The sequence below is a fragment of the Panthera onca genome, chromosome C2 (genome assembly GCF_046562875.1).
Source record: "Panthera onca isolate mPanOnc1 chromosome C2, mPanOnc1 haplotype 2, whole genome shotgun sequence".
NCBI classification, from domain to species: Eukaryota; Metazoa; Chordata; class Mammalia; order Carnivora; family Felidae; genus Panthera; species Panthera onca.
Window position 1 is genome coordinate 103,645,104 of NC_138347.1, and position 13,910 is coordinate 103,659,013.

The 13,910-nt window shown below is 39.4% G+C and overlaps 1 protein-coding gene across 1 annotated transcript; it reads right to left on the reverse strand.

Annotated features, from left to right (window-relative positions):
* Nucleotides 1-474: 474 nt before the first annotated feature.
* On the reverse strand, nt 475-10,153 carry OTOL1 (otolin 1). The gene is made up of 4 exons (XM_060637953.3): nt 9,782-10,153; nt 6,489-6,578; nt 2,242-2,313; nt 475-1,631 (listed from the first exon to the last, which is right to left on the reverse strand). Exons 1-4 carry the CDS (start codon nt 10,143-10,145, stop codon nt 733-735), a joined length of 1,425 nt encoding a protein of 474 aa, XP_060493936.1. The 5' UTR covers nt 10,146-10,153; the 3' UTR covers nt 475-732.
* Nucleotides 10,154-13,910: the final 3,757 nt, after the last annotated feature.

Consider the following 13,910-nt stretch of genomic DNA (forward strand, 5'->3'; position numbering starts at 1 on the left):
AGCAAAGAGCCCAATGAGGAGCTCGGTCCCACAAACCACGAGATCATGACCTGAGCCGAAATCAAGAGTCCAATGCTTAACTGATTGAGCCACCCAGGAGCCCTTTTACAAACTTACTTTTTACCTTTTATCCAACACAGATGGCCACCTAATACAAGATTTTTATGGGCAAACTTTTACATTGATTAATTTTGAAGATATTTTAGCTATTTTTTATCATTCTTTCTGTGCATTCTCCTTGAATTAAACTGACAAGGGAATAGCTCCATTTTGTTGCAAGTCAATCCTAACAGTTTCTAAACTCTTGAGACATACCAGCCCATCATGTGTCACTTGTTAGCCTTACACTCACACAGAAAAGAGTTGCACACACCTATATGAGATATACAAGATATTTGGTAAGAATATATTTGTTAATTACAGATGTCAATCATATTTTATATGCAGATATTATTTAAATGGCATGGGAAATGGCATTATAATGCTAAATGAAAAAAGCTAAACTACAAAATTAATAGACACATGTTTCCAATACATATAAATATATTTTTTAAAGGTGATGTCTTAAAATAGGCAGAGTAATTGACTTTAGGTTATACAATATTTTTCTTATTTTTTCTGTATCATTTTTATACTCATGAAAAACATAATGAAAGTTGTTCTTTTTAGTAATACTACCTGTGTTGCCTGACTTATTCCACTGAACCCAAACTACAGTATTCAAGACACAGCTTATGGTGAAATTCCAGAATTTTCCTCTGGGTACAAAAGGAACCCAGTAAAAATGCTATCATCCTCAGGGCTGACATAGACCCCATTCCAATCTTTCGAAACTTCCAACCAGACTTGGTCCCCTGCACTTAATTTCAGGATGATAAGAAGAGACGCCTGGTCTATTTCATGGCCATAGAGCGTTTCTCTGGACTTGAACTGCTTCTTATTCCGGGCCACCAGGCTGATGCGAGCGGGTCTGCCCCTCACAGTGACATGGTAGGAAAATACATATGCGCCAGGAACACTACAGTTAAATTTGCCAGTGACAGGGCTGTAATTCCCTTGGTCATTATAGAGAACCTTGTCAAATTTGATTGGGATGTTGGGAGGAGGGAAAGGCTTCGATAAAGTGGCGCTGAAGGCTGACCGCAGCACTCTGGCCACCTCCCCCTTGGAGCCTTTGAAGCCCCGAGAGCCCTTCTTGCCAATAGACCCCCGGACCCCTTTGCTCCCAACCTCACCTTTTGGCCCCACAGGCCCCGCAAGACCAGGAGGACCTAACTCTCCCTTTTCTCCTTTAACTCCTGGATCCCCTGGGGCCCCAGGCAGGCCATCTGGGCCGCTTTTGCCTTCCGTTCCAGTATCTCCTTTGCTACCTTTTTCCCCTTTCAGACCCTCCTCACCTTTTTCTCCCTTCCCTCCCCTCTGCCCAGACTCCCCACAGCAGCCCTTTTCCCCCATCTCCCCTTTCTCTCCCTTGGCCCCAGGCTCTCCATTCAAGCCAGGTGAGCCCGCAGCCCCCTGGTCTCCTTTATCTCCTTGGGTACCATTTGCACACGTGTCCCCTTTGGAACCTTTTTGCCCCTTCACTCCTGTCAGTCCGATGTTTCCTCTCTCCCCCTTAGGACCAAGGCCACCTGAAACAGAAAGTTCAAATGACATTCAAGGATCACATTGAACAGAACGCTATTACCACAGAGCTCACGAAACAGAAATGACACCTACTCACTGAGACTGGAACCCCAACTCCTGTCTCAGCCACAGCTGTGCCATTTGGATCCTGCGGCTCTCTCACAGGGGGAGGAGTTAATGCCACCAAGTAGTGACAACCTATATTTAAATCTCATAAATCTAGTTCTATTTTTTTTTTGTACTTTTAAGATAAGAAACAGGATTTAGAACCACAGCGACCCATGGTAGTCCATTACCCTTTGTGTTTTGGCCCAACCCAAGTATTCCCCTACATCTCCACTAAGTCCATCCAAACCCAAAATCTCACAGGCAGAGAAGCTGAAGCTGTCTTTTTCCCAAAGACAGCTAGACTGAGGACACAAGCTCAGAAGCTTTTATTTAGTCTCCAAACTACCTGACCAGCACCTGTTGCACTCTAGCAATCAGGACACTGAAGTATGAGAATAAAAGCAATTCGTATGTCCATCTTACCTCCTGCATAAGTACAAACAGGAAGAAAATTAGGGGCTGTGCTGCACACATGACTGAACACAATAGATACAGTTTACACTCTACCTGGTTCTCCAGGTTTTCCCGGGTATCCTGGGGCTCCACTTGTTCCTTGGTCCCCACGTTCCCCCTTAAGTCCTAAAATGATACCAAGATTAACTTTCTTCCAACTATATTAGTTATGGTATAACTAACATCCATTTTTCAACCATGTTACAATCCAACACTTCCTCTACCAAAATGGATAAAGGAAAAACGATACGGGAAAAAAATTTATCGAGCATGATTAGGAATATTTTGTTCCAGTTGATGGTGAACCATTTAAACAAGATTTGGGATAGTGCCAATCTCTTTGCACAAAATTCAGCTTTTCCCCCAGCATTCCCCTTGCTCTTCAAATCTCTCATGAAATTCATGATATTTTGTCTTGTTATTTATGTGTTTGTTTTTTCTTCTTATGAATCTTGAATAACAGTTAAAATATCCCCTTCTTTATGTTCCCCACAATGCCTAAAAAAGAGTGTCACCACCTTATAAACAGAGCACACGTTCTGCAATTAGCTAAAACTAATCATATCAAAAACCCTTCCCCGGGCACCTGGGTGGCTCAGTCGGTTAAGCTTCCGACTTTGGCTCAGGTCATGATCTCACGGTTTATGGGTTCGAGCCCCAGGTTGGGCTCTGTGCTGACAGCTCGGAGCCTGGAGCCTGCTTCAGATTCTGTGTCTCCCTCTCTCTCTGCCCCTCCCCCACTCATACTCTGTCTCTCAAAAATAAATAAAATATTAAAAAATTAAACAAAAAAAAAACCCATCCAGGATAGTGAATATAAATACAAATATAAATATAAGATGCAAATATATAGTCCTTGACATAGAGCATTAGGGAAAAGCCAATTTTCATTGTGTTTGGAATTTTTTTCATATGCTCTTTGGACAAATCACAGAACTGTAAAAATTCATGTTTGAAAAGAAATCTAAAGATCTAGGTTTTGGGATATTTTCCCAGTGCCACAAAATGCATTTTTATACTGGACCTGCTAAAGGCCCCTCCTGTTACAGTACAACCACACTAAATTCATTTTTATTGAAAATGATAATAGCAGTAATAATAGTAGGAGGAATAATAGTTAACTTTTATTGATCATTTCCTTTGTGCCAAGTAATGTTCCAAGTTCTTAACAAGATTTTTAAAGAATTTAATCCAGGGGCTCCTGGGAGGCTCAGTCAGTTAAGCATCTAACTCTTGATTTGAGCACAGGTCATGATCTCACAGTTTCTGAGTTCAAGCCCTGTGTTGGGCTCCACACTGAGAGTGTGGAAGCTGCTTGGGATTCTGTGTCTCCCTCTCTCTCTGCCCTTCCCTTGCTTTCTCTCTCTCTCTCAAAATAAATAAATAAACTGTAAAAAAAAATTAATCTGGTGGCACAGTCAGTTAAGGGGTCGACTCTTGATTTCCCATCAAGTTATGATCTCACTGTCATGAGATCCAGCCCAGAGTCAGGCTCTACATCCAGCATGGAGCCTGCTTGGTATTCTTTCTCTCCCACTCTCTCTGACCCTCCCCTGCTCGTGTGTGTGCATGTGCTCAAGTGCTCTCTCTCTCTTTCAAAAATAAAAAAATAAGTAAATAATTTTTAAAAATTAATCCAACCTTTTCAATTCAAAATTAATTCTCATTTGATATTAACATAGCCCCTTGGATAACAGGGAGACTCATATAACAGAGCACATTTCATCAATGGGAACATTTTTCATTTACAGAAGTTTATAGCATCTCCCCTCAAGAAAGGTAGAGCAGATATTTTTACCACTTTTTATCACAGAAGAAACTGAAGTATGAAAGTTTACAAATTCGCATACAGTCAAACATGACTGTATGTAACATTGGTTGGCATCAGTTTGCCAACCATATTATTTATGATACGACTAATATTTTTTTTACTTTTTTAATTTATTAATTTTTATTTATTTGGTTTTATAGATATAACTCCTTTCTTATGTGCTGAAAATTTTTAAATTTTACTTTCTTTTTTTTTTTTTAATTTAAACCCAAGTTAGTTAACATATAGAGTAGTAATGATTTCAGGAGTAGAATTTAGTGATCCATCATTTATGTACAACGCCCAGTGCTTATCCCAACAAGTGCCCTCCTTAATGCCCATCACCCATTTAGCCCATCCCCCCCACCCAATATCCTTCCAGTAAGCTTCAGTTTGTTCTCTGTATTTAAGAGTCTCTTATGGTTTGCCTCCCTTCTTATCTTATTTTTACTTCCCTTCCCCTATGTTCATCAGTTTTGTTTCTTAAATTCCACATATGAGTGAAATTATGTGATATTTGTCTTTCTCTGACTTACTTTGTTTTTTTTGTTTTATTTTTGTTAGGGAAAAGGAAATCCAATGTCAAATTACAAATCGTGAGAAGAGACTCCCCCCACCACCAAATTTCACAAGACCAGCTAGAGAAATCCCACATAAACTGCTCAGTAGTTTTCTAAGTAGCTGACCCCCTTCCATTACCATTCCACATAAAATTTACAATTTGGAAATTAACCCATAGGCCATCAGGAGAATATCTGTATCCCTTTGGAGAGAACCCAACTCTGAATGGAAGTGAAGGACTATTCTAACCCCCGTCCTTGCCAATACTCATATACCAGCCTTACTGCACAGTTATTCTGGTTCTCAATTTCAATTTAACTGCTTACATTGAGTTTACTTAATCAGGTTGTGATGAACCAGAATGCAGTCATTCAACTCATTTATTATTTTAACTTTCAATCTTAACCAAGAGTCCAAGCTAAGTCTGGAAATAAAAAGAAAGTAGAGTTGCCCCTTTATAGAGACTGGCTGAATGAATTTCTACTTTTGATTTTCATCAAAGTGTAATCTTAAGAACCTTATCTTATCATACTTCCCTGTTTTTTTCTTCTACTTCCAGAAGTCTGGCTTCCAAAATGTATGAATCACTGGGGAGGTTCATCACTCATCTTTATTTCACAGGGCTTTCCGCTAACATAATTCAGCCACAAAAGGATTAAATGTTTCCGAGAATGAAAATCGCATAACTGACAACTGTGAAGGAGCTCTTTCTTACCTTAGCATCTTTTTGGAGTAATTACTTCACTGAATATTCTACTAGAAATGAGTTAGACAGTTCCTCAGCCATGTGGAGGGTGATGTATAGATGATATTAGGTCTTTTGACATGTGACACTGAGGCTAAAACATTTAACTTGATGGATAGATGGTATTTCTACAGGCTGGTAGTATTCACTGCGGAATTTTTAAATGTCCCGGTGAATCTATAACCTTCCCTCAATGTCTTGAAGCACTTAGAGAACCAGGGATTTCCCCTGGCTGATAGATCTATGGAATTACAGAATTTCTGAGCCGGAAAAGATCTATGAAAGCACACATAACCACAAATCTTCTTTGATAGTAAATAGGATATAAATAAATACCTAGTCTATTCCCCATTGATTTCCAGATGAGGTAAAGTGACTGGTACAAGGTCATTGCTACAAGCTTGATTTCTTCCATTTTAATTCAGTGCTCTTTCCACTCCTGATTGGAGTGAGCCAAAAAGGCATGTCATATTCTCCTTAGTAAGGATGCTATCAATCTAAACAGAATAATTCTATAGGGTTATAGCCTGCTCTAGTTAGTTTTATCTAATACAAAATTAATGTGTATCATGAGGAAGAGCTCACTCAGGAGTATACCGGAAGGGATCCTTCCCCAGAGACTATACCCTGTGGTTCCCAGTCACTAGGTCAGCTGTGTGGCCAACAAGACATAGAAAAGATGTGTGAGGGGTGCCTGGGTAGCTCAGTCAGTTAGGCGTCCAGCTGTTAATTTCTGCTCAGGCTATGATCTCATGTTCATGAGATTGAGCCCCCCATCAGGCTCTGGGTGGGTGTGGAGTCTGCTTAAGATTCTTTCTTTCCCTCTCCCTCTGCCCCTCCCCTGCTCTCACGTGCCTGTGCTCGCTCTCTCTCTCTCTCTCTCTCTCTCTCTTAAAAAGAAGAAAAGACAAGATGTGTGAGAGCCTACATGTGTGGAAGGGAAGGAGGGAGGGTGGAGAGAAAGAGAGAAACGTTACCAGAAAACTTTAAAGTCCCTCAATAGACTATTTATAAAGTTAACATTTTTATATCAAATATAACTTGCAATATGCCTTACCAAGTTTTTTACATTTTTAAAAATTGATCCACCTGCAAGAATATGGTATTTACTTAGCAGGTTGCTCTCCTGAAAAATGATACAGAACATGTCTTGAGTTTTGACACGAAATGGATATAAGTACCTACCTTTCTCTCCTTTCTGGCCTTTTGGACCTGGGGGTCCAACAATTCCTGGTGGCCCTGGGATCCCCATTCCACCAGCCTCTCCCTTAAGACCTGGAAATGAGATTTAAAACCATCAGGATAAAAAAAAAAATTCTCTTTTGAAATTCATTAGTTCTGGAAAAAAAAATTTTTTAGGCGTCATTTCATTGAGACCAATAACTGTCAGAGTCTTAATAATAAAATCCAGGTAAGACTAAAACAACTACATAATCCTAAGGACAATATTTTTGTCTGATTTATAATTTTGTGCCACCTGAATAGATAAATTGAGCCCATTAGTCCTTGTCACTGGATTCATGGCAGCAGTGAAACGATTCAGGGAAGCACTGCCATATCAAACAAGGACAAAATGATTATCTGGCTCTTAACCTCATGTGGACCACACTCTCTAATTGGAAGTAAAACCCAATACCTAGCATTTTTGGTTTTCTCATTCATTCACTTATGCATTTTTTCAGGAAGTATTGCTGAGGCCTCCTAGACACCAAGCACCATACGAGGTGTTAAGAATCAGCTATCAACATCCCAGCTGCTCTTTCCCTGGTGGAGCTGAGAGCCTGGGAGAGATAAACACTGAACAATAACCACACCAATAAGTAGAAATTATCACATTGCAGTTAGTGAGGCAAAGGAAAACAGGAAAGTCCCATTATAGATTGTGCTAAAAGAACCTAATTTATGCTATCAGAGGAGACATCCCTGGGAAAATGACAAATGAACGAATTAGGATTTTCTGAAACAAAAAAAAAAAAAAAAAAAAAGAAGGAAAAAGAAAAAAAAACAACCCCAAAATACATAGATGAGCATTTTGGGAAAAGACCATGGTGTTTTTAAGAAACTGAAAGACGAGCACAGTGGGTGGGGCGCCTGGGTGGCTCAGTTAGTTAAGTGTCCGACTCTTGGTTTCAGCTCAGGTCATGATCTCGAGGTTTGTGAGTTTGAGCCCCGCATTGGGCTCTGCGCTGGGGGTGCAGAGCCTGCTTGGGATTCTCTCTCTCCCTCTCTCTCTGCCTCTCCCACACACTTTCTCTCAAAATAAACAAATAAAGTTTACAAAAATGATAATAAAATAAAATAGTTGGGTTTGAGAGGGTTTATTGTCATTTTCCAGTTTGTTTAATGTCCCTCTTATGCTAGATTTCTAACTTTTTAACCAAACAGCATCTTTGAAACACTGAAACAGTAGAATAAATATCTATGAATCTCAGAAACAAGACCCTATTAGGCTGAGAAGAGGAAAAGACTCCTACTACAGCTAACTGGAAAAACAAACACAATTTATTGAGCACTTATTCTATCAGGTACCACAGTGAGTCTTTATGTGTATTACCTCATTCTGTCTCTTGATGACCCCATGAAGTTGGTACTATTCTTATCCCATTTTACTACTCTCTTTATTGTCTATTTATTTTTGAGAGAGAGAGAAAAAAAAAGAGAGAATCAGTAGGCGAGGGGCAGAGAGAGGGAGACACAGAATCCAAAGCGGGCTCCAGGCTCTGAGCTGTCAGCACAGAGCTGGGTGCAGGGCTCGAACTCAAGAACCATGAGATCATGACCTTAGCCGAAGTCGGATGCTTAACTGACTGAGCCACCCAGGCACCCCTTAATTTTTTTTTTATTTTCATTTATTTTTGAGACAGAGAGAGAGAGAAAGAGAGCACAAGTGTAAGCAGGGGAGGGGCACAGAAAGAGAGGGAGACACAGAATCGAAAACAGGCTCCAGGCTCTGAGCTGTCAGCACAGAGCCCAACACGAGGCTCAAACTTATGAACCACGAGATCATGACCTGAGCCCAAGTCCAATGCTTAACCAACTGAGCCACCCACTCACCCCCCACTTCTACTATTTTGTAAACTGAGACTTAGGTAATGACGCTTCCCAAAGGTAGGACCATGATAGACAAGACATTCTGAGCTCTTGAACACTCTGCTCTGTGCTGACTTGTTCAGACTAAAACATATGAGCACCCCAGGCAGGCAAATAATTTGGCATACGTCCAAAATGTTTGTCCTATGTATTTAGAGGAGAGACTGAGCTCTGAGAACTGTCCAGCTAATCTACCAAAGGGTAAAACAAAAGCTCTCATGTGACAGACCTACAGCCTTAGAAGACAGTTTAGCAACCAGCTGTGTTTACTTGACCATGTCCTTGGAGGTCTTCACCCTCAAGCAGCTCACCAGCCAGATATGATACTAAGAGGAATTCTGGTAAATGTAATTTTCTCGGTATCATTGCATTTCCAATAATGTTTCAGCAATCCAGAAATCTTCATGCCCTGACCACTGCCCAGCAACTCTACCTTTTAATTCCAGCTCTGCATGAATATTGATCACATTTCCCAAAAGGTTCCTACTATAGGATGAAATGAATGAAAAGCTTAATGAGGGTGCACAATTTCTGCTTTTATAACTTTAAGTTCTGCAGGCAAGACATAACAAATATATATATGTCATTTTTTTTAGGGAATAGTGAATTTTAAACTGACACTCCTATCTCAATTTTACCTGAGTTCTCTGCTATATGACATGTAAAAGCTGAAATGTATTACAGTAAAACTCAGTATATGCATAATGTATATATTAAAGATATCTTAAATTTTGAAATATATAACCATGATGTTCAATGGAGAACATTGTTGGGCAAGGATACAGTGTTGCCTTGGAATCTCAATGAAGAGCAAACTGAATCCTGCCCCTTATTCTCCCCGTCCCAGACATGCCATTTCTAATCCTAACTACAAATAGCACTCCAGAAATCCATCAGTCAAGACACATTCTAACTAGCCAGCAGAATTTTCATTTACCCTTTTTACATCAGCCATTAACGAGAAGACTGTACTGGCAGTAAGTTTGTAATGTGAAGAACTGTGTGCCAAGGCTGGGGTCAGGAGCCTGGTTTCTGCTCTAGCCAGCGCTGTCCAATAGAACTTTCTGCATTGATGAAAATGCTCTGTATCTGTACCGCCCAATACAGTAGTCTTTGGCCACGTGTGGCCATTGAGCATTGGAAATGTGGCTAGTGCCATTGAGGAACTGAATTTTTAATATTAATGTTTATGTTTATTTTTATTAATAGCCACACGTGTGGCTGGTGGGCAACACAGCACCCATTTGCATTTGTCACGGTGTTACACCTAGACCCTGTCACCATTTGCAGGACAATGTAGAAACCTTTGGGACAATTCTACCTCCAATCCACCTCTCAACTCCAAGAACATCCAGGTAGGAAATATGGCTTCATGCACTTTCAAATACCTGGCTTTCCAGTCTCTCCAGGTTCTCCTTTTTGCCCTGGGACAGATGAACAACAATCACAGCAATTCAGAAAAAAATCAGCCGTGTCAAGAGTGAAGTTTTCAAAGGGGAAGAGAGTGGCAGTACCGAAGGCAGAATCTAGGGCTGGGGGGTTGGGGGTCGGTTCCACCATTTCAGCCACTTCTGTGAAAGGAATTTCCTCTTCTTCTGGAGGTGGGCCACTGGACGGCTTTAGACCCTTCGGCATCTCTTTTCCGTCAGATTTCTTCGTAAATTTGGGATGTGGTGTGGTCTTTGCTACTGTGTCCATACCAGCAAAAGCCAAAATAATTAAAATGGCACACAGCCAAGAAAACATCCACATAGTTGAGGCTGGAAGAAAGATATAATGGGAATATATATACACATATGACATGAGATCCAAATGTAATGATTAAGTGATATAAATATATAAGAAGGAAATATATAAACGCATATGAACCATAAGAATAAACAGTATGCATAATATTGAATGGTATTTTAAATGCATTTTAATGCAAATATGTACTTGAATCACAACAGGATATTTTGTTTACTTAAAATATTTATCATAAGGAAGATTTTGCTTCAATTCTCCTTTCTGGTTGTTTTCCTGGTGCTACATGTTCTAAAATATTGTTTTCAATCATTCAAATTATCTTGCCAACTAGCAAACATGATCTATAATAAATGCAACATGACTTAATAGCTCATATACCCTGTGGAAAACAAATATGTATAATTTCCTGACTGACCTCACTCAGATTTATAGGAATCAAATACATTTGTATTAGAGGGAGATGAAAAATATTGAGCTGAGTAGTTTATTCCAGCAAACTCAATTATTTCAAGAAAAAATACTGGTGAAAGGGTCCTTAAATCTACTAGGGATAATGGTCCTGTTGTGAGAGCAATTTTTTAGAATCTATTGTAATAAATGGAGAGAGAGGGAATAAAAAGATCATAAACTTGAATATATGCTATATCTTCCGATTCTTCACATGTCATTTAACTCTCCAATTCTTCACTTCATCATTTGAGGAGTTTTCCTGAAAACTCACATTTATCCTTGCATGATTTTAATGGGGCAGAGGGTGGTTATTCTTATTAAGGCTTTTATTAATCAGAGTGATATGAGACAAAGTTCCCAATGAAGTGAAATTATGAAGTGCGGTCCCCAGCAACTCACAGCCGTTCAGATGCTGCCAACAGATGGCCAGGGGTAGAAATGCATGTTTTCTGGTTGGAAAAAGGAGCAGTATGAGGGTAAAGAGAATGGGTTAAGGATCGTAATAACACCTACTATTTATAGAGCTCCTACTATGACCAGCTGCCTTACATTCACCCATCTAATCAGTTCTCAAAACTGCTCTGCCAGGTAGAAGACACTATTCATCTTCACGAATGAGGACACAGGAACCAAGGGGTTCTACGCCTCATTCAAGATCATGCAATCAGAAAGTTATGAATTCAGAGCTGAAATCCAAGTCTGTTTAATTTCAAAGCCTCAGAGCACCGGGCTGGCTCGGTCGGTTAAGCGTCCGACTTTGACTCAGGTCATGATCTCACAGCTCGTGACTTCGAGCCCCACGTTGGGCTCTGTGCTGACAGCTCAGAGCCTGGAGCCTGCTTCAGATTCTGTGTCTCCCTCTCTCTCTGTCCTTCCACTGCTCATGCTCTGTCTCTCTTTCTCTCAAAAGTAAATAAACATTTTTAAAAAATGCTTTTTTAATTTCAAAGCCTCAATTCTTTCCCACAAATCACATGGCATTTGTAAGGATGACACTAAAGAACAAGAAATCCAAGGGCAGGATCAGTGGAAGAATAAATCAGAGGAGATGAGAAAGGGCTCAGATAAGATGCTGCATTTCTAAAATCATATAAAATCCCAAAACGCTAACTTTCCTTCAAGTTGTCTTCATTGCCATATTCACCCTCTCAACCAGTATTTACTGAAAATCAACAATGCCACAAACACGGAGAAAGCAAACGTGAGCCATGGTGTTTGTCCTTAAGGAGTGTACAGTCTGCTAGGAAAGATGAAAAACAGCAAAAGCAAAGAGGAAAGTGTGAAGGATAAGTGATCGCACTGCATTTTCCCAAATATAGACCTGATGTCCCACTCTCCTCCAACCCCTGCAAAAGTCAGCGCATAAACCAGAGTTACTAAGCATCAATCAGCTAAATTCAGGCCCAGCAAAAACCAGGCAACAGAAGTATTCCAGCTACATATAAAATAGTTCAAGTTTCATCAATTCACACAATTGCTGTCAGTAAAACATTCATTTATTTGTTCAACAAACATTTATTTGAGCATCTCTGAAGTGCCAGGTCCCGTGCTGGGTCACAGAACATAAAGACAAGTAAAACCCAGCCCCATCCCTAAGGATCTTGTCTGCGCTGAACATCCGAACACAGCAAATATCCAAAGTGCAAAGTATCCAAAGTGAAATATTGGTAACTTCTAATTCTCTCGCCACTTTGCCATAAGAACTCAACTTTGCAGAATGCTGAGTATAAATGCTCTAAGACATTGCTTATGCTCTCTTAAACAAATGAAATCATATGGAAAAATAACCCTTTTTTTCCTCACTAAAACATGTCTGTGTTTTACCATGCATACAAAGTATTTCTGACCCTGAAAACATGTTATGGTAGCCTCTCGGTAAGCCAGTCCTAAGGTGGCCAATAAGAGAGAAGCTGATATAGTAAGAGATAAGCTGTTGGGATTGGGAGGAGAAGGGATCTAACACCAGGAACATGACAGGCATTGTCCAGGCACTTTATAATTATTATTTCAATTACATCACACATGAACCATGCAAGATAAGATTTACTATGCCCATATAATGGATTATAAAACTCAGGCACAACAAAAATAGACACAAAGATCAATAGGACAAAATAGGAAACCCAGAAATAAACCTACAATTATATGGTCAATTAATCTTCAACAAAGCAGGAAAGAATATCCAATTGGAAAAGACAGTCTCTTCCACAAATGGTAATGGAACAACTTTCCAGGAACATGGAAAAGAATAAAGTGGACCACTTTCTTACACCATACACAAAAATAAATTCAAAATGGATGAAAGACCTAGATGTGAAACCGTAAAAATCCTAGAAGAAAACACAGGCAGTAACTTCTTTGACATCAGCTGTAGCCACTTCTTTCTAGATATATCTCCTGAGACAAGGGAAGCAAAAGCAAAAATGAACTATTAGGATTACATCAAAATAAAAACCTTCTGCATGGTGAAGGAAACAATCAACAAAACTAAAAGGCAACTGAAGGAATGGGAGAAGATATTTGCAAATGACATATCAGATAAAGGGTTAGTAATCAAAATATACTAAGAACATATAAAACTCAACACCAAAAAACAGATAACCCATTCAAAAAATGAGCAGAAGACATGAGTAGACATTTTTCCAAAGAAGACATACAGATGGCCAACAGGCACATGAAAAGATGCTCAACATCACTAATCATCAGGGAAATAAAAATCAAAACTACAATGAAATATCACCTCACACCTGTCAGAATGGCTAAAATTAACATAAGAAATAGCAGGTACTGGTGAGGATGTGGAGAGAGGGGAACCTTCTTGCACTGTTGGTGGTAATGTAAACTGGTACAGCCACTTTGCAAAACAGTATGGAGGTTCCTCAAAAAGTTAAAAATAGAACTACCCTAGTACCCAGCAAATGCACTGCTATTTACTCAAAGGATACAAAATTACTAATTCAAAGGTATATATGCACCCTGATGTTTATAGTAGCATTTTCTACAATAGCCAAACTATGGAAACAGCCCAAGTGTATATCGATCGAAAAATAGATAAAGAAGATGTGATATGTATATATACACATACATGGTATGTTACTCAGCCATAAAAAAAGATTGAAATCTTGCCATTTGCAATGACATGGATGAAGCTACAGAGTATTATGCTAAATGAAATAAATCAGTCAGAGAAAGACAAATGTCATATGATTTCACTCATATGTGGAATTTAAGAGGCAAAACAAATGAGCAAAGGGTGAAAAAAGAGAGAGAGAGAGATAAACCACGAAATAGATTCTTAACTATAGAGAAAAAACTGATGGT

Coding starts and splice junctions, on each gene's coding strand:
- OTOL1 (XM_060637953.3), bottom strand. CDS start 10,145: ATGTGGATGTTTTCTTGGCTGTGTGCCATTTTAATTATTTTGGCTTTT. Junction 6,579..9,781: donor TGGAGAGACTGGAAAGCCAG/GTATTTGAAAGT, acceptor TCTCATTTCCAG/GTCTTAAGGGAGAGGCTGGT. Junction 2,314..6,488: donor AGGCCAGAAAGGAGAGAAAG/GTAGGTACTTAT, acceptor GTATCATTTTAG/GACTTAAGGGGGAACGTGGG.